At 46.1% G+C, this 20,773-nt stretch overlaps 1 protein-coding gene across 1 annotated transcript; it reads left to right on the forward strand.

Annotated features, from left to right (window-relative positions):
* The first annotated feature begins 152 nt into the window (after nt 1-152).
* Nucleotides 153-20,553, forward strand: PTPN11 (protein tyrosine phosphatase non-receptor type 11). Its single transcript, XM_053994015.1, has 16 exons — nt 153-286; nt 4,537-4,659; nt 5,702-5,896; nt 6,932-7,124; nt 8,189-8,305; nt 8,806-8,919; nt 11,523-11,619; nt 12,131-12,210; nt 12,301-12,459; nt 15,185-15,316; nt 16,369-16,523; nt 17,095-17,162; nt 17,292-17,443; nt 19,581-19,693; nt 19,920-20,021; nt 20,339-20,553. Exons 1-15 carry the CDS (start codon nt 273-275, stop codon nt 19,987-19,989), a joined length of 1,782 nt encoding a protein of 593 aa, XP_053849990.1. The 5' UTR covers nt 153-272; the 3' UTR covers nt 19,990-20,021; nt 20,339-20,553.
* Nucleotides 20,554-20,773: the final 220 nt, after the last annotated feature.

Here is a 20,773-nt window from a genome sequence, read left to right on the forward strand (position 1 = left end):
CGGGCGAGGCTCCGGTGTCACCGCGCTCCGGTGCCGGGGGTCCCGCAGCCCCCCCCCGGGCGGGGCGGCGGTGCGGGGCGGGGCGCGGCGCGGGGCGATGACGGCGCGGGCGGTGACGCGGGGCGGGCCGCGCCGCGCTCGCGGGCCCGAGGCCGCCGTTGTTCGCGCTCCCCGCAGCGCCCGAAGGCCGCGGCCCCGCCGGGACCCCCATGTGAGCGGCGGGCGGCGCGGGGGGGCCGGCGCACCGCGACCCGCCGGGGCCACGGGGGAAGATGACATCGCGGAGGTGAGGCGGGAGCGGCGGCCGCGCCGGCGGGGAGGGCGGCGGGCAGGGGCCGCGGCTTGTGGGGCGCCTCCTCGCCCGCTCCCTGCGGGCGGGCAGGACCCCCGGGAGCCGCCCCGGCAGCGCCCACCGCGCCCCTTCCCCGGGGGATGTCCCGGCTCCCGGAGCCCGCTCCCGCCTGTTCCCGGGGGATGTTCCCCTCCCGCAGCCCCCACCCCGCTCGTTCCCGGGGGATGTCCCCGCTCCCCGCCCGTTCCCCGGGGAACCTCCCGCGGGTGGAGGGATCGGGTGGCTTCGAGTGTCTCGTTGGCGGCCGGAGCTGCCCCGGTGCCCCCGGTTCGGGGGGGTTCACGTCAGTGTCCCCATGGAGCGCCGGAGCCGAGGGATGAATTGTTCGTGTGTGGGACCTGCTCACTACCGGGGCCCGGGGTTCGTGCTCCATCGAGAGCCAGCGCCGCTGATTTACCGACCCTAAAACACGGCCCAGCTACAAAACGAGTGTTGCTGAGCTCCCCACACCTGCCTTCCTAATCAGTTATCAGCGTTCACTCTAATTTCAAACCCTTGTGGCACCGTTAAAGCGCGACGACAAACAGCCAAACCCATTTCTTGGTTGTAGCTTCTCACTGTCCTTAACGTATTTTGATGTTTGTCTGGTACCCAGTGTCCTTCTGGGCTCAGAGATTTGGGCAAATGTTGGGTTTTGGGGGAATTATTGTCAGAAAAGGGTATAAAAGTATTTATCCTTTTTAACAGATCTGTTCTAAGATTCCCAGGCTGGTTTGGGTTGGAAGGGACCATAAAGCTCATCCCATTCCATCCCCTGCCATGGGCAGGGACACCTTCCACTATCCCAGGCTGCTCCAAGCTCCAGCCTGACCTTGGACACTTCCAGGGATGGGGCAGCCACAATTTCAATTCATTCACCTCTATAAGTAATACCTATTAAATGATAATTTCTCCAAGGGTAAGTTGTCCTCTCTTCTTCTGCTCAGGATGGTGAATCTGGAGGAGGTGGTTTCAATCCCATGGCCATTTCTAGTAGGATTTGGGGTTTTTTGAACTATATGGAGGCTTTTTAATCTATGTTGTGTTTTCTGGATGTCCCTGCTCACACTGGGAACAAGTCACCTTTTGGCAGCACTGTGAACTTCATCCTTGACAGAATAATCCTGTTATTCTGCTCAGAGCTCTAAATTGTAACTTGTGAGGGAGACTGAAAAAAGCTGGGAAATATCAACTGATGAGCCTATAAATAGGAGTAATTAAAGTACCCGTCAGCACATCCCCAGTGCTGTGGCTGTGACAGCTGAGACAGAACTGATTTCATCTCTCCTTTGCTCTTGCAAAGGTGATTAAAAAACCCAATCACTGCATGGAAAATCGTATTGATTTATTTCTTTTGGTTTGGTAAGAGAGAAATGTGCTGGCAGTGTGTGACTTAGGGAGCACAGATCCTGCTGGTCTTTGCTGGACCATGACAACAAAAAAGGGATGATTGTGGGAAGGGTGGATTTTCCACCGTGGGTGGTTGTTTTTGTTTTTTTTTTTTTTTTTTCATCAGAAGCTTCCTTGCTTTGCTGATACCCTCTGGGTTTTGAGTCCCTGCTGTTTCACTGGTTCCTTTCTTACCAACATTTCCACCTTGCTGTGAGCTAATTATGGGCTGGCAGTGGTGTAGTCCAAGCCCCCGAGTGGGAAGTGCTGCGGGAGGGATGGTGAGGAGCCAGTTTGACGAGGGCGTGGGTTTGGGTGACTTCTGTGATTGCATTTACTGCCCTTGGCCGGGGCAGCTCTGCACCTGCTGCCACGGACATGGGCAGGGAAAACAGGATAAAAAGCCCCAAATGCATTCCATCCCTATAAAAGGAAGTGTGAGAGCTGGTCCTGGCTGGGGGGGGTGTCACTGGTGAGCGCTGGCCCTTGGCTGTCCCCTCCCAGTTTGGAAGGGCTGCAGCCCCAAGGTTGGGAGCACAAGGGATGGCAGCACTTCAAGGAGGATCCTCCTCGGGGCCGGAACCGCTGGCAGGGATCACTGACACCCCCATTCTGCTATTTGGGGTGGCTGACAAATGCAGCTTCCTACTCAAAGCCAAAAATACAGAGCTGAGGGAGCAGGAGGACGAGGTGCCAGCAGAGCCAGAGTTACATAAAGTGCAAGAAACCCTCCCAGGTGTAGCTTGGCTTTGCTGCACTTGGCTTTTGGCATCTCGGTGTGGATGTGGGGGAGAGATTTTGGGGTTTGAACCATCTGCTGTGTGTTTAACCTCTCCTTTAAATGCTGGTTAAATTGCAGGTTATTTGTAGTCACCTCTGTACATAAATTATTAATTTTCCTTTGCTGTAACCACTCAAGTACAGCTACTTCCTTAAGGTTCAGGGTGGGATACAGAAGATATTCCACTGGTTGAAGTTTATGGAATGTCAGTATAATAAATCTGGAGAAGCAATCCCAATAATTCCTCCTCTGTCTCTTTAGACATTTTTTGCTATAAACTCTAAAATTTACCACGGTTTCTCTTGAATCCTGTGCATATTTAAAAAGCTTGTGAACTGTTCAAATTATTACTGCACATTTTTTGTGTGGGTTTTTTTTTTTTTTTCCTCTTAATGAAAGTAAAATTTTGGGAGTGGAAATGTGGTAAATATATGATCACCTTCTCCAGACAACCTGTTGTGGGCTGAAATGCTGAAATGTTATTTAATGTTCAGTTCATGCCAGGTACTGATGCTTGTGCAGTTTCTTTTGTGAGAACTTTCCTTGATCTTTGAATAATCCTTAGATAAATGTAACATTATTAATTAGTTCATTCCCATTTGCTGTGATAATTTGGAAGTATTTTTGAATGGTTTTTTCCATGTCCTGTGCATAAATTTGGTATTTTCTTTGTTGTTCTTCAGTGAAAGATGGGAACTATTCACTAGATTTTCATGGTGCAAGTAGAATATTATTAGCTAGGGGAAAAAAGATTCGCAAGAAAATTCACACAATTTACTTCTGAAAAGGCTCCTAATTCCCATTTGAATGACTTGCCAGGGATCTGGATTTTCTAGAATCCTAAAACTCCAGAATATTTCTGAAGAGAATGCTCTGGAGAAGGCTTTGGTGAGAATATTGGCAACTTTTCAGTAGAGAAGGAATTGCTGCAACAATTGGAATAATAACCCTAAATTTAGACCTGTGCTCTCATATTTTGCTGATTTAGCAATTTAGCCTGAAATGCTGACTGGATCAGGAAGGATCAGGAATGCTGTTCCATTTTTCTGGATATAACACTTCTCTCCCTCTGTGATGAGCCTGACTGCGGAGTATTTTGGATATATTTTGTTGTACTTTGGAAAACCGTAGAGGTGAACAAAGAGGAGCAGGCTGGGTTCTTTCAGCACACAAGAATGAGGATTTAACTCTAAAAATTAAAGGTGATTTTTAATTGCCAAGTGCAAAAGGGACAGAGCTGAGGTTGGGGTGCTCACACCCCCAGTGGTTTATTTTCAGAATTTGCCTTCTAAAATCCTCACCGAGCCCTTTCGTGCAGAACTCCTTCAGGGCTGCAACAAAAATGGGTAAATTCCAGATAAGAGCAGAGGCAGTGGTGACACCGAGTGGCTCCAAATAAGTCTCCAAAGTCAATGCCAGAGGTGGGGACCCGGAGCTGTTGGCCACAGCCCAGCCCCAGCTCTGCCTGGCCTCTGGGATACTCATTGAGGGCAGTTTGTGGGTGGTGAGGATCAATAGGAGATTCCTCTGTGGCTGTATTTAAACGGGACAGATCCGACCCCGGCTCCACATTCCTGGGAGGAAGAGCAGTGGGGTGTCCACGCGGGGAGTTCCTTCCTGACCCCCTCAGCTGTGCCCCAGACCATGAGGTTTTGTTCAGTTTTTAACCTTCAAAATGTTGTCAAGTGTCACTTTGGATGTTTTGTTTTATTTTTAGGTATTTTTCCTGTTTGTCTTTCAGTTTCTTTGTGTGCTGTGTTTTGCTGGAGTAAGGAAATACCACTTCTGGTCTGTGTTTATGTTGTGTACCTTTGATATCATTTTAATCCAGGCAGTCAGAGTAGAGATAAGTGTAATTCTTAGGCTTACAAAAAGTTGCAATATATAAAGTTGCAATGTGAAACTAATAATGAACAGAAATTTTATTTATTTAGGTGCAAAACTCAGTTTGGAAGCTGTCATATTGCTCTGTGCGAGTTAGCTCTGAAAACCTGCTGTTTATTTATTAACATTCTTTATTTTTAACCTCTTGTAGATGGTTTCATCCAAATATCACTGGGGTGGAGGCAGAAAACCTGCTGTTAACAAGAGGAGTCGATGGCAGCTTCTTGGCACGGCCCAGCAAAAGTAACCCAGGAGACTTCACACTCTCTGTTAGGTGAGTTTGGCTCTTCCCAGTCTTGCCCCAGGTTGGTAATGATCTTAATTTGCTGCTGTCCTGTGGGGAAAGAGCTGTGGATGAACTCCTTGAAAGAGGTGAAAGAATGCTCTGGTCACTTTTTAGTGTTGTTCACTTTTCCCTCTTCTTTTTCTCCCATTTGCCCTGAAGAGCTCCTCAAATACTTTTACCCAGCTCTAGATTGGAGGGGAGTGAATTCTGATTTTACAGCAGGACAAAATTGCTCAGGGGAAGCAGAAATAGGTTGATAGTCACATTGCTTTTAGCCCTTTACAAATCCATTTGATAACCAACTGGAAGGAGCAGAGGTGTTGGGAATTAGTGATCCAGCAGGAAATCCAGACCCTCCTTGCACAGGAAAAGTCAGCAAGTTTTTAAGGGCAACTGTGGCTTTTTCACCTTCCAAAATAGGCCTTCTGTGACAGTTGTCCCCTGACACTGCGTGGTAGGGATGGGGAAAAGACAGCAAGAGGAAGTAGATAAAGGAAAAGGGAAAAGTGGGATTGGTGATAAGAGTTGTGCTGCTTGGATACTTGTGAGATAACAGGCCTTGTGGCACAGGAGGGGATTCCTGCTGGGAGCTGCTCTTCCTTAATATTAGAGACTGTGGCAGCAGGCAAAGGCAAATGTTTCCTGAGGGAGAGACCTTGGGAGCTGGTGGGAATTCTGGAGAAAGGAGCAAACCCAGCTCTGCTGGGTTTCTCCAGAATATTCAGCTCCTCTCATCCTGCACCCTTGTGCTTGTGTGTGGAATTCTGTGTGGCTCTGAGGGGTTTCTGGTGGGGCTCCAGCACAGACTTGCAGGGTTTATGCTGCCTCCAGCACAGGATTGTTCTCCTGTTCTCCCTGGCTGGTGCTCAGAGGAGCAGTAGCTCAGCTCTTCTGCAGTAGCTCCATGCTGGAATTGTGAGTATGGATTTCTCCACTCAAGCATCACCAAATGTAAAACTGATTGATTGATTGATTGATTGATCAGCTGACTTGGGGAGGGTTTTTTTTTGTCCTCTCTTTCAAATCTTAGACGAACTGGAGCTGTCACCCACATCAAGATCCAGAACACAGGTGACTACTATGACCTCTACGGGGGAGAGAAGTTTGCCACGCTGGCTGAGCTGGTCCAGTACTACATGGAACACCATGGGCAGCTCAAGGAAAAGAATGGAGATGTCATAGAGCTGAAATATCCCCTCAACTGTGCTGATCCCACCTCAGAAAGGTCAGAGAAGTGGTGGAACCTCAATGTCCTTGTGCTTCTTAATAAATGCTGTGTTTATCCCTCTTCACCCTCAGCCTCCATCTGGGAAAAGAGTGGCCACAACCTTGGATTCATTTCAGGGAGGTTCCTTTCAAAATAGATGAATAAATATGGTTAAAGGTGAAGCAATCCAAGCCTCAGAACCTGTACCCTTCAGCATTCTTCCTTGGGTGGGACAGGACTGAAAAAGAGGGCATAATTCCCTTTATTTTTACTGGGAGAACGTTTAATTGGAGAAGTGCTCCTGATGCTGTTGCTGCTGCAAGGAATTCCCAGGGATATTTCTGGGCATAACTTTTTGTGCTTTTCCTAGCAGTGGGTAGAAAGTGAAGGCCATACAAATCCTCAGATTCCTCAAACTCCTGTTTTGAGGAGCGTGGTTAATAAGGAGAATTTGAGACTCTGGATTTGAGGAAATGTCAAGGGTCAGAACTAAACCAGCAGATACCTGTTTATTCCTAGAAGTGAAAAAAATGAGGAAAAATATTCAAACAAGTTCTCTCACTCTTCAGAATGCCTTTGGGTGGGGAGGATAGATGCTTTTATGGCCCTATTTCCTGAAGAACTGAGATTTACTGGGATTTCCTCTCCAGTTCCTAATGGGATAGAAGGGTGTGAAAAGTATGAAGTGTCCACAAGTTTACCAGGAAAATTTCATGAAGGAAGTAAAAGAAGAATGAAGGCTTTGACTGAGGGGGAGGTTGGAGTGTAACCTGGTGTTTATTGGGATTGTTGGGAAGGATCCAAATCAAAGCTTCACTGGAAGCTTGTAAGAAACCCCATGGAAGTGCTTTGAAGTGTTTCTGTCCTCACTGGTGTGCACCTGGACACTTCCAAAGCTTATTTCATTTATTATTTTTACCAACTGAGGTTTTCCCTAGACCTGGCTGTTGCTGAGTGAACAGAAGGATTCAATTCCATAATAAACACCCGGAGCAAGTGGATTCAGCTGGGATGCTAAGCAGGGTGTCTCCCTCCATGTCACTTCACTTCCAGGTGGTTCCACGGGCATCTCTCTGGGAGAGAAGCTGAGAAACTCTTGACAGAGAAAGGAAAACATGGGAGCTTCCTGGTGAGGGAGAGCCAGAGCCACCCCGGGGACTTTGTCCTTTCCGTGAGGACGGGGGATGACAAAGGAGAGAGCAACGATGGCAAATCCAAAGTGACACACGTCATGATCCACTGCCAGGTAGGAAAAGCAGGGAATCCGTGGCCCAGGAGCTCTGGATACATTCCCCTTTTCCCTGGGGTTGCTGCAGGTCATCCCTTTGTTCAAAATGACTCCTTTGATGGCATCAGAATTCCAATATTTTTTGGGGACTGCTTGGCTGGCTCCTGTCAGGGCCTTCTGGCTCAAATCACACTTTGCTGTGCTCAGGGAGCCTTTGCAGTCTCCTGGATGGATTCAATCAAAAGAGGAGTGATTGGACAAATGGAGATCTATCCACAGATGTCTCTCTCCTGTCACTTCAGGCAGCTACACCTGATAGATGATCAACAGTCTGTGAAAACGAGTGTTCACTCCAAGGAATGCCCTGAAATCTAAATCTTCTATTTAGTATAAGGTAGTTCTTCACTGAAATATTATTAAATTACAGTTTTGATATTTAATCTATCTCCATGGGCTGCTATTTAAAAAATAATCATAAATTTAAAAAAAAAAAATGGATTTTTCTTATTCTCTTTTACTTCTGTTGTGCCCAAAGACAGTGCAATAACTAAATTGTATAAAAACACCTAAAATGCAGTAACAGAAGTACTTTGGAGGTAGAAATGACCCACCAGGACTGTAAATGCTGAATTATCAGAATATGCATATTTTTTTCAAGAAAACCTCCCTAATTTGCAGTTAGCATTTATGTCTTTGAGGAAAATAATTTGGCATTTGCTTCCTTAAAATTGGGATGCTGCCAGGCAGTACCAGCTTTTCAGGACCCAATTATACACTTAGTTTTGGAAATCAATTCAAATCCCTAATTCCTGAATTCTCATCCTGTAGCTCCAGAGCTGCCTGAACCCTGTTTCAGAAAAAAGCAGATAAACTGATTTTCAATGAGATGGCAAAAAAAAGGGGATGTCCTGCAGCGTGCCTGTGTTTCTATTTGTTAAACTTCTATCCTTTAGCAGAAGGATTTCAGTAGAGTCTTCTACACATAATTTTGGAGGTTATTTCTGATGCAAGGCACAGCCTAGAGGTGCTGTGGCTGTGGTGGTGGGCAGTGCATTTATTCTGAGGAGCATTTGTCTTGTCAGGATCTCAAATACGACGTTGGTGGAGGGGAGAAGTTTGACTCTCTGACAGATCTGGTGGAGCATTACAAGAAGAACCCCATGGTGGAGACCTTGGGCACTGTGTTGCAGCTCAAACAGGTGAGAAGGACAGGCCACCCCTGAGCTTTGCCATCTCCAGGATATGTTGTTGAAATGCAGCTTTTCCATATGTTCTGCAAGACTTTTTTCTTTTCTGAGGAAAAAAAAAAAAAAAAAAAGAGGAGTTAAACTTCATGAAATGGATGAAAAAGTCATTTCAATGGGAACAATTTTTGTTAGGCTTGTGAAGGGATAGAGTGTTGTCTCTGATGTGCAGAATTTCCTGGTGTCATCTTGGTCTGGAAGAATTGCAGGGCACGAGCAGAAATGAGACAAGTTAATGCATTAAATAAAACCAGTGAGGCTTTAAAAGCAACTTTGCACCGTCCCCTTCCTCACTGCCCTTTGCTTGAATTCCAAAACCCTGACACCCAAAAAGATGCCTGGATCCCAAAATCCCCATTAAAATATCCTCACCTTAGGGGATTTGTGCTTGAATTGTCTTTCCATGGTTGTTCTTTGCTAACCCTGTGCTGTCTGGGCTCTGCTGTGTCCCCCAGCCCCTGAACACCACCCGGATTAACGCTGCCGAGATCGAGAGCCGAGTCAGGGAGCTCAGCAAACTGGCAGAGACCACGGATAAAGTCAAGCAGGGCTTCTGGGAAGAGTTTGAGGTAATTCCTTACATTCCAAGGGGTGTTTCCTCCAGTGTTTCCTCCAGTGTTCACTCTCACACTGCCAAAGTCACGTTGGGTTCTGCCTTCCTGGCGTTTCCTCCTCTCCGTCACTTCAGATCCCTGGTTTTGCTCCCATCTCCAGGGCTTTGCCAGCTCCTCTCTTGTGGCTTGAAATATTTGCCTTTTTTCCCTGATTCTCAGAGCGCTTTTTATCCAGGATATCCTCCTGGATATCTTTCCCACCTTGAGGGAGCCTCCTGTGTTTGTCCCACCAGGACAATCCTTCCAATTCCTTCTGCTCTTTGGGAAGTTGGGAACCATTTCTTTAGGGAAACTTCCATTTCTCAGTCCATCCATTGCCCTTGTCCTTGTGGCATTTTGATGTTCATTTTTTGGGGATCTTAAAGCCATTGGGAAGTGGCAGAAAGCTCTGGGATGAAACAACATGGATTATATGCATTCCTTGGACTTCTGGAGGTTTATTTTTGGTTTGTTTTGGTGTTTCATTTCTCTCTGCAGGCAAAATTCCAATTTTCTTCCAGAAAGAGTGTGTAGGGACAGGATAGGGAGAGCAGCTTCAAACTAGAAGAGGTTTAGATGGGATATTGGGAAGAAATCCTTCCAGAATTTGGAAGAAGCTCTTCCCAGAGAAGCTGTGGGTGCCCCATCCCTGGAAGTGTTAAAGGCCAGATTGGCTGGGGCTTGGATCAGCCTGGGATAGTGGAATGATTTGGGTGTGAGGGACCTTAAACCCCATCCTACCCACCCCCTGCCACGGGCAGGGACACCTTCCCCTATCCCAGGTTGCTCCAAGCCCCATCCAGCCTGGTCTGGAACACTCCAGGCTGGATATAATGGACTGGTTTATACCTCACACACACAAAAGCACCAGTGGAGTCTGGAATTCCACCAGCAGATGGCAACAGGAAACTGGGAAGTGCTCAGGTTGCTCTAGAGAGGTTGGTTTGAGAAACTTCCTGAATAGTGATGGATTTGCAAAGTGACCATCCTTGGAGAAACCCTCTTTGATCAGAAATATCCATTAGCTAAATGTACTGTCCAGTGTGCTCTGATTATTGCCAGGAGAAGGAGAATTAATCCATGAAAAGTGAAAGAATTAGCACAGAGGTGTGTGAGGGGAATATCAGATGGTGAGGTGATGGCACTGGGACGTGATAAAATGAAGATTAAGCCTTCTCCTTTCTCTTTCCAGAGAGAGGAGACAGTCCTTGATCCAGGGCTGCTGAATGGTCAGAATGGCCAGAATTCCATCTGGAGAGGGAAGGAAGTCAGCAGAGGTCGTGTGTGTGGGAAGGGATTGTTGGTTTGGCAAAATATAACTGAGCTATTAGTTCACAGTTCTTTCCTGACCTCTGCTACACGTTGAAGAAATCTTTCTTGGAGTGGATTTCTCAGTGTTTTCCTTACAGAAGGAAAAGTCTAGCAGGAAAAGCAAATAAATGAAGGATTTTACCTGTGGGACATTGCACTTCTTTTTTCCCTTTGCTGCTGTCAGTGAGGTCAGCACTAACCTTTATTTTTTTGGGGAATGAAGCCCTCTCCTAGCAGTTTTAGTGCCCTGCTTTTCCATTCCCCTCAGGGAAGCTCCAGCTGTCCCCCATGGTGGCAGGAGGGGGGAACAAACTCCAGGCTGTCCATGGATCCCTGTCTGTGCTGTTCAGGAGCTGCCAGCCCAGATGGTGAATTTAAATTACTTGTCTCCAGGCAGGAATGAGCCTCTTGTCCCAGGAACCACCAGACAGGAATGTTGACAGCCCTTGTAATGTTTTTCCTTCTGAACAATGGTTATTTCTGAGCTTAGTGCTGGGATGTTGTAGGGAAGTGGAGGAGGATATTCAGATTTATGGTTGTGTTGTTCCAGCTCTGAATGGGCTTGTTGGGAGTCGCTGCTGCTCGTGGATCTCTCCTCAGGGATGCTCCAAGCAATGATAATTAACTCTAGGAAGGAAGATGTGGTTTCCACACACATTTAATTGCTCCAATTCTTTAACTTGCTGGGAAAGTTTAGCTCTCAGTCCTTTTGCCTGGAATTCCACAGGCAATGCTTTGGGGGCTGTTTTCTGTCCTTTGTCACAAGCTTGAAACTTTGCATCTCTTCTTTTGCTTTCCCTGGCTTTAGGATCAGCCTGATTATCCAAGGTCATTAAGTGAGGGAGTATCAGACAGACAGGGGTGAGCAAATGTGCCAGTTAAACAACAGCAAGAGTCTGGAGGGGTGGGATTGATGAGGGGAGAAGCTTCCAAAACCTGGGTGTTCCTTTTAGTGGAGCCAGAACTGCTTTGGGGATGACAGCTTGGAGCAAAGCATTGGGATCCTGGTGCCTCCAGCTCCAGGGAGCTTTGGGAGTGGGGAGATTTGCCATGAACAGCCTGGCTGTGCAAGTATTGAATTGCTGCTGTCCCTGGGACATTGTGTTCCAGAAATCTCCACTCCAGGTTGTTCCTTCACTGGGAAAATTGATGGATAACCCATTTGGAGTCACCTCTCCTCCCTTTTCTCTGGGAGAAGGGATTGCTGTGAGCATGGACCAGTCCATGCTGCTGTTTTTGAGCCCCCCCTGTCTGTGCTTTCCCCTCAGACCTTGCAGCAGCAGGAATGCAAACTCCTCTACAGCCGCAAGGAAGGGCAGCGCCAGGAAAACAAGAACAAAAATAGATACAAAAACATTTTACCCTGTAAGTATTGACCCTTCATTGCCATTTAATGTTACTCTGGTTTATTTTCCTCATTAATACGGGGTTAATTAAGTACCACTGGCCTTTGGCTTCTCTTTAATGATAATTTCCCCTCTTATCAGGATTATCCCGTGATTTCCAATTTGGGTTCACACATTTGCACTTTGTAGATATTTGTAATATTGGTTTTTATCTTCAGCTTTCATTTAAAAGTCTCATATCCCTCAACTCAACAGGCTGGAATAGTTACATATAAGAGGATTAATTTGGGGGACAGAACTGCAACATGCAAGTCCCAAGGCTTAGTGTTTGAGTGTCTCTGTGCTCCTGAATTCCCAGGCCATGGACATGTTTTGGTCCAGCTGGTCACAGCCACTTGTTTAAAGGAAGCAAAAGAGGCAATTTGGAATATTCTGATCACTTATTTACTAAGATTGACAATTAATTAACAGCTGCTGTGTGGTCACAACTGTACAATGCAAGTGCTTGACATGCATGTGTATTTTTGCAGTTGATCACACCAGAGTTGTTCTCCACGATGGTGATCCCAATGAACCTGTTTCAGACTATATCAATGCTAATATAATTATGGTGAGTGTATTCCCACCTCCTCCCCCCTAAATCCAACAGAATCTTGTCACACACAGTTTGTTGAATTGCTGGTTTTTTTCCCCCCTCTAGCCTGAGTTTGAAACCAAGTGCAACAACTCAAAGCCAAAAAAAAGTTACATTGCTACCCAAGGCTGCCTGCAGAACACGGTGAATGATTTCTGGAGGATGGTGTTCCAGGAGAATTCCCGAGTTATTGTCATGACCACGAAAGAAGTGGAAAGAGGAAAGGTAAAACCAGACTCCAGCTGGCTTTGGGAAAGGTCCTGACATTTGAGTACAAGTAGGAACTGGGATAAATTTGATTTATGGCTGGAATCTGGTGTGGCACAGGATTCCTTGGAGCTCTGGAAGGTGCCGAGTGTCCTTTTTTATCGGTGCCTGTGGGAATTTGGGATAGATTCCTGTCACATCAAACCTCCCTTTCTTAAGGTTTGCCTGCTGAAATTTTAGCTGCTCAATGTGAATCTCTGTATTTCCAACTTAGGGAAAAAGGCACTGGGATGGGAGATGTGGCCAAGCAGGAATTCTGGGTGCTGGAAGGGAAAAATTCCCTGCTCCTGCAGCAAAAGTCTTGGCTTTTATTTTAGCTCATCAAGCCTGCATGGACCTCCCTAAAAAAGCAGAATTATGGGATTTTATTATTACAAGACTGAACATAGAGATGTTGTTTCTTAGCTGGCAGGATTTGATGCTCTCAAAGCGGAATCTTCTTTGCCATGGTGTATCCCAAAAATCTGGTCTTGCTCCCTGGCCTCTGGCAAACCTGGGGATATTTTAATTTGTTTCTGGTTTCTAATGACACAAGGCAGGAAAGAATAGGAATAGTTGAACATTGATATCCTGGCAACAGCCACACACAGCTTCCTGGGGATTGTAAGGATTTATCTTTGGAATTTGTTGCTTCTGATCTTTTTTTCTGTTTGATAAATACTGTCTGTTCTCTCTGCTTTTCTTTTTGAGTTTCTCTGCTTCTTCCACGCACTATTGTCCACGTTTTTACCTTCTTCCATATTCTCATTATCTGTTTCTGAATAGAAAGCTGTTGCCTTTTTAGGGGAGCATCACTTGTGGAAAAAAATCAAGCTAAAAACTGAAGTTTTTGTGTGAGTGACTGATGATTGCAGGGGTTCCTCACCCCCAGGGACTTTGTGTGTGTGGGCTGAAGACAAACAGCACAAGATTTTACAGGATTCTCTCCCTAATTGAGGTGTCAAAGCTGCCACTGGTGCTGTTTGTTGGAGCCATTAGACTTTGTCTTGTGCATTTTTGTTTTTAGTCTTTGACTTTGTCTTGTGGATCTTTTTTTAGTCTTTGTAAAGTTCTGCCACTCCATCACCCTGATAAAGGGACAGGATTTGTGTTTCCTTCCTGAGAATTCACTGACAGAGGGAGAAGCTCCCCCTTCCCAGTGATAATCTTTGTTTTGGAAGAGGAGAAATAAATTACAGAGTCGACTTGAATACACCTTTCTTGCTTCAAGTTATTTATTATTGTTTTAAAAACCTCCTGAATGGCCTCTGCTCATCTGCAGTTTCTCCATTATTCCTCCCAAAGTTTGCTCAGCCCTTTTGCTGGAGAAAACACTTTAATTCATCAGTGCTGCATTGCTTATTCTTTCTGTACCCTTGATTGTTGTTGTGGTGCTTATTCACTTCTTAAAGAATTGCAAATACCAGTCCTGATATCAAATCAAAGCTTTTTTATCTCAGGCCAAGCTGTTTGCAGGAAGGAGAGAACCCTTTGCAGCAGAGCTGCCTCCAAGAGCTCATAGCCTGAGGAAGGGAGGAGCTGTGGAACATCCCAGCCCTGCATCGAGTCCTGGATGTGCTTTAAAGTGCAGAACCAGCAAATCCTTAGAAATTAAAAGGAGTTCTGGGCTTTTGGAGGCAGTTCAGCAACCCTTCCAGCAGAGTAAAGCTTATTTTAACATCACGTTGCTGTTCAGACTTGCTCTGCTCAGAGCTCTGCATTGAAAACTGCAAGTTATTTCTGCTGGCACCCCCCAAAATCAGTGTATTTGCTTCAGTTTCAGAGTATTTGCTTCACTTTCTCCCCTTGTGACAGGGAAAGAAGGGCAAAAATAGCACAAAAGCATCTTGTTGCCTGTGTGGACATGTGTTCAGCCATCTTCCTCTGCCTTGGGCTGGCAGAAGGTGCTTCCCTGTGCCATGTTTTTTCCTGAATATTCAGAATAACTGCAGATAGACCCTATTGCTCTGTAGGGCTTGGTGTTTGGTCTGTGTTTGCTCTTGCTAGGAGCTGCTCCTACAGGAATTTCTGCTTTGATGCTGCATTCCCAGGAGTTGCTGGTTCCTGACCTGTCACAGGAGCCAAATCCAAGTGCTGATAGGTGAATCTATTCCTCAGTGGATGGAATTTATCCCTGGGCAAAGATAAACTTGATGGAGGAGCAGCACACCAAGAACTCTGCATTTTAGAACCTACAGACCCATCAACTGCTGCCTTTGCAGGAGCCTGAACCCACTTTGGTGATGGAAACAGAGCTGTGTCAGCCCTTCCTGCTGCAAGCCATGGAAAAGCAAGCATCCAAGTTTTATTTCAACTGGAAATTATTTATACCTTTGATCTTTCTTTTTTTGCAGCCTGTAGGGTTTGGGCTGTGGAGTTGAATTCTGGTGGAATTCTGTATTTTGAGACCTGTGACAGGGGGTACAAAAAGCAGGATTTTAATCTCCAGCTTTTGGAAATATCCAGGCACAAAATATCCCAAAAGGTGCTAAGAGGAGAGGTGACCTGTACCTGTCTGAAATCATCCAGTGGTTGTTACAGAGAGGAGAAACTTCCCATTAAAATGATCTTTACCTCATCAGCTGTGAACTCTGAAATAAAAGCTTCAGGGTTGAGTTCACCAGTTTGCAAAGCAGCCTTTTTTTTCCTGCCTGATCACTCCTTTTCTTTTTATATTTTTTTTTTATATTTTGAAATCTTACAGAGTAAGTGTGTCAAGTACTGGCCAGATGAATATTCCCTGAAGGAGTACGGAGTGATGCGTGTCCGGAATGTGAAGGAGAGTGCAGCACACGATTACACCCTGAGAGAGCTGAAACTTTCCAAAGTTGGCCAGGTGAGTACAAGAGGAACTCTGTCCTTTTAGCTCAGCTTGTGGATCACCCAAGGAAAAATGGCAGGATTAGCCCATTTCTCTGGAATCAATAAAAGCACTCGGGGATGAAGAAATGGAGCCCTGCCTTTCTTTGAAGCTCCACGTTCAGTTCCATCCATCTTTCTCTTTGCCCTTGGGATAATTGAAGATTCTCCTACCTAAGCAGCTTTTGGCAGGAGAGGAACTGCTGCAGAGCTTGCAGGGAATCTGGGAGGAGGGATAATGCTTTTAACTTTTTTAACCATCCAGCCAAGCATTTGCTCCCTTACGGAAATGGTTGCATTGAAAGGAAAAGTTGTGTGTTGGGTCTAGGGTGTGGGAAGTTCACTTAAGGGAAGGGGTGAAAAGGTGAGAAAACAATGTGGAAATGGCACTTCCTGTCAAGGAACAGTTTGGATCAGGGAGGGGAAGCAAACCAGGGGAACTGGGGATAGGTTCCTGTCACATCAAGCCCCCCTTTCTTCAGGTTTGCCTGCTGAAATTTTAGCTGCTCAATGTGAATCTCTGTATTTCCAACTTAGGGAAAAAGGCACTGGGATGGGAGATGTGGCCAAGCAGGAATTCTGGGTGCTGGAAGGGAAAAATTCCCTGCTCCTGCAGCAAAAGTCTCGGCTTTTATTTTAGCTCATCAAGCTTGGACCTCCCTAAAAAAGCAGAATTGTGGGATTTTATTATTACAAGACTGAACACAGAAGTGTTGTGTCTTAGCTGGCAGGATTTGATGCTCTCAAAGAGGAATTTTCTTTGCCATGGTGTATCCCAAAAATCTCCACTTACCTTTGGAGTACAGGAATCTTGTCTTGCTCCCTGGCCTCTGGCAAACCTGGGGATATTTTAATTTGGGGGATTTAGTCCCTGATGTGCCAGGCCAGGAAGTGCCCCGGCTTGTTCCCTCCTTTAGGAATTGTGGAGCTCAGGTTGGATTTGGGCCATTCCCCTTGCCCATCAGACCCAGGTGTGCCCCACGAGGGGCTGGGTTTGGAGCAGCAGGGTTTGTGTCCATGTTCCTGCAGGGGAACACGGAGAGGACGGTGTGGCAGTACCACTTCCGGACCTGGCCCGACCACGGCGTCCCCAGCGATCCCGGCGGTGTCCTGGATTTCCTGGAGGAGGTGCACCACAAGCAGGAGAGCATCCCTGATGCAGGACCTGTCGTGGTCCACTGCAGGTGAGGCTCCTGCTCCTCCTCCTTTTGGCCCAGGGAGCTGAGACCTTTTTAAAAAGGACAACTTTCCCTGGGACTTGCTCAGAATTCCCTGTTTTCTGTCTGTACGATGTCACATTCTGGGTGGTCCCCTTGGGAAGGGATTTCAGAGTGTGGACCTTTGTATAAATGAAAATTTCTGCTGTTGGATGAGAAGATGGGACCAGTCCTGGCTGGAGCATTTCAAGTGCAGGATCATGGGAATTCTGGCATCTCATCCCACCTGTGAGGGCTCTGTCCTTTTTGGGTGTTCTCAGCTTGTAAATGAGATGCTTTTTAGGCAAGGAAATGTTAGATCTGACCTTGCAGTTTTTTTCTGATTCGGGGGTGTTTATAAATACTGAGGGACAGAAGTGCTGATTTCTGTTCCTTCCCTGAGGTCTCTGATTTGACTCTGGCTGTAATTTGGAAGCCCTTGGCTATAATTTGGAAGCCTCCTGTCTCCTAATGCCAGAATTCCTTTGGCTGGGGTTTTGGTGTGCATTCAGAAAGAGCAAAACAATGAAATTCCCTTTTTTTTCCCCTCTTCTTCCAGTGCTGGGATTGGACGAACAGGAACTTTCATTGTCATTGACATCCTCATCGACATCATCCGAGAGAAAGGTACCTTTAACCCTTTGATTTCCCTGCCTGTTCATGGATCCACCCAGGAATGCTGATGGAGGATTCAGGTGAGCTCCACCCTCACCGTGGTTCTCTCCCTGCTCTTCCCAATGCCGTGGATGTCCCCAGGGGTGGACTGTGACATCGATGTCCCCAAGACCATCCAGATGGTGAGGTCCCAGCGCTCAGGGATGGTGCAGACAGAGGCCCAGTACAGGTTCATTTACATGGCAGTGCAGCACTACATCGAGACCCTCCAGCGCAGGATCGAGGAGGAGCAGGTGGGTCCATCCCAAATATCCAACAGGAACGTGGCAGGATCCCAGCAGGGAGCAGCATTGCTGGGGATTTGTGGGGGGATTGTGTTGTGGGGAGGCTGGGTCTGCAGGTGTGATCTGTCTCCTGTGTTTCAGTTCACTGTGCTTAAGAATTAATTAAATGGTTAGGTGGAATCCTCTCCTTAAAATGTCAGGTGGAATCCTCTCCTTACATTATTGGGTGGAATCCTCTCCTTAAATTATCAGGTGAAATCTTCTTAAAACATTATGTGGAATCGTCTCCCTAAATTGTCAACTAGAATCCTCTCCTTAAATTAAGTGGAATCCTCTCCTTAAATTAAGTGGAATCCTCTCCTTAAATTAAGTGGAATCCCCTCCTTAAATTAAGTGGAATCTTCTCCATAATTATCAGGTAGAATCCTCTCCTTACATTATTGTGTGCAATCCTGTCCTTAAATTACTAAGTGGAATTTTCTCTTTCAAATATTAGGTGGAATTCCCTCCTTAATTTAAGTGGAATTCTCTCCTACCCTCCCTGTCCCCAGCCCTGCCCCCAGATCTCAAATTTCCTTCCTGTTATCAAATTTCCTGTGGAGGAAGAATAAAAGATAAAGGTCTGTTAATTAAAGCAGAACCTTGTGCTTTTTGTGTTTTAAAGAGATTTCAAAGCTTGTTCCCTGCATTCCTCAAAGGGGAAAATCAAATGCTGATCGCTCCAATTCCCACTTTGGGAGTTTATTGGTAGGAAATTAGTTTTTTGGAATGGAAAATGAAAGGGTGAGTGTGGTGATCCAACAAAAAGCACTTCCAGGAGTGTGGTGGGATCAGAAAAGTTTGGGAATAAGTGGTGACAACCACAAAGATCTTCCCCTGCCCCTTCCTGTTCAGGGAATTCCTTGCACTCCACTTCTGGGGGGTTTTACAGCAGTTTCCTGGTTTTGTGATAAAGAACTGATGTTTTCTCCCTGTCCCTGCTGCTCCCTGCCCTGACCTCAGAGCAGCTGGGATTTGTACCTTTTGCTTTCTATGCTAATTAGTCCATATTTTTGCTCTTTTTAGTATCTTTTTCCCTGCTGGGGACTTTCCAACATGTACTGAGTTAGTTCCTCTTTTATCAGCTGGTTCTTACAAAATGTCCTTGTGGTCCACCCCACAAATTCTGCATTCCACGTGCCCACCAATCCAATCTTTGTCTCCCAGACTTTGTTCAATGAAGCAAATCCAGGTTTGCTGAATAAAACTTTTCCCAATCTGTGTTCCCACAAACTGCTCGGGACAGCTTTGTCATAAATGCTGGCTAAGAGTGATTTAAGAATCACCAGAAGCACCAGAATGAGCTGAGGGAGTTTTCAGGAGACCATCCTGGAAAAGCTTCAATCCCAGGAATGTTCTTAATGGGAATTCAGGAGCCTGAACTCCCCAGAGGCTCTGCCAGCCTCTGCTGTGAGATTGGGTCAGCCCTCAGGACTTGTTGCAGCATTAAAAAAACCCAAATAAACCCACACCCCCTCCCCAAACCCCAATTCTCTGCAAAACTTCGATTTCTCCATTGTAGGTTTCAGTGTTTCCAGGCATTGTGAATGCCTGGAAAAAGGAAAAATCCATCTCCTGTTTCTTTCCCGGCGTGGTTCCCTGGCAGGGTCTGGAGCTGGGTGCCAGCACAATTGGCTGCAGCCTGGAGCATATGTGCAGAATCCAAATAACAGCTTGGCTGCTTTTTATATCAAACCTAATGGGCTCAGATATTATTTTATTAGAGCTCCTACAAACAACGGTGTCGCTCCGTTGGCCCCAGCTCCGAGCTGGAAATAAGGTCAGTGGGAAGCCCACTGGCTGCTCAAGAATGAAATGGGGAGTTTTTCTGCCAAGGAGATGAGGATTGAGTACATTCAGAGGGTTGGTGAGTTCTGCTGGAGATGGTGGGATGGGGGAAAATGGGGATTTTCAGGTTTGGTCTCACCAACAGCTGGAGCCAAGCTTTAGGTGTGCTCAGTGCTCACGGCAGGGCTGAGCTCTCTCCTCACAGACAAACCTAAAAACACCCATGGGTATCTCCTCTTGGAACTGCTGCACTGTCTCAGTGATTGCTTGCTGGGATTAACCCCCAACCTGGCTTCTTGTTGTGTGTTTTGCTTCACAGAAGAGCAAGAGGAAAGGTCACGAGTACACAAACATTAAATATTCGTTATCGGACCAGACGAGCGGGGATCAGAGCCCTCTCCCCCCCTGCACCCCAACCCCAACGTGTCCAGAGTAAGTTCAGTCCTGCCCTCAGTTTTTGAGCTGTTCTGTCTCATCTTCAGAGACCTCAAACGAGGCTGAGTTAGCCCAGAACCTGCCCTGTTACCGTGGGCTTTCCTCTGAAAATAAATCAAGTCAAATAAATTGTCCCTGAATTATGTGGTGTGTATAATAGGATTTTTTTTTAATTTGGTCTCAAATGAGATTGGTGAGACTCTAAATCCTGATTTCATTTCAGAATGAGAGAAGATAGTGCTAGAGTATATGAAAATGTGGGGCTGATGCAGCAGCAGAAGAGTTTCAGATGAGAAGATGTTCAGAGCCTTCCAGGCCAAGGCAGGTGTGTATGGCCAGAGGAGGGGCTGTGTCCAGCCTGGCTTGGGAGAAAATGTACCAGGAATGCCCAAAATGCTTGGAATTGATCCCCTTAGGGTGCCTGAGTTCCAAAAGCCAATTTAAATTTAATTTTAATGACCTTTATACACAATCTCACCTTTTTCTGCCAAAGCACCCACAGTTGCTAAGCCAGGGTTGAGACTTTGGGTTGAGTTTAAGCTTTTTTGAGTCAAAACTGAGCACTTCTCAGTACAATGCCTGAATAAGAAATAACTTCTGGGGTTTTTTCCTCAATAATTCTTCTTTTTTTTCCTTTCCCAGACATGAAAATGGTTTTTAAAAAGGTCAAGAAAGAGATGGAAGAAGCTTCACGTGAGCAGTGAACTCTGAGGGCTTGGTACCTTTTTATTTACGGTTTTAATCCTTCAGTAGGCAAAACTTCAGAGCATCTAAAGATTGTTTTTATCTCTTCTCTCCAATTTCCAATTGCTCGTTTTCCAAATAAAAGGAAATCCTTTCTACAAGGTAGACAATTACTTTGTAGAGTCAGTTTTGAATCCTGCAAACTGTTGGACTGTCATCCATTTGTTTTTTTAAATAGTATTTTGGTTTCACAGTATGGCTGTTAGTGGGGTTTGTTTGTTTTTTTTTTTTTTTTTTCCTTATTTGAGCAGTTGTGGGGTTTTTGGGGGGCACTGGGTGGGGGGGTGGGTGGTGGGAGAGCAATGCCATGGATAAATCCGTGACATGAAATGT

Source organism: Vidua macroura, chromosome 18 (assembly GCF_024509145.1).
Source record: "Vidua macroura isolate BioBank_ID:100142 chromosome 18, ASM2450914v1, whole genome shotgun sequence".
In the NCBI taxonomy this organism is placed as follows: Eukaryota; Metazoa; Chordata; class Aves; order Passeriformes; family Viduidae; genus Vidua; species Vidua macroura.

Excerpts from the sequence above, each read along its gene's own strand:
- PTPN11 (XM_053994015.1), top strand. Across the intron at positions 11,620-12,130 it reads ATACAAAAACATTTTACCCT|TTGATCACACCAGAGTTGTT; the intron begins GTAAGTATTGAC and ends GTATTTTTGCAG. Across the intron at positions 16,524-17,094 it reads CCTGTCGTGGTCCACTGCAG|TGCTGGGATTGGACGAACAG; the intron begins GTGAGGCTCCTG and ends CTCTTCTTCCAG.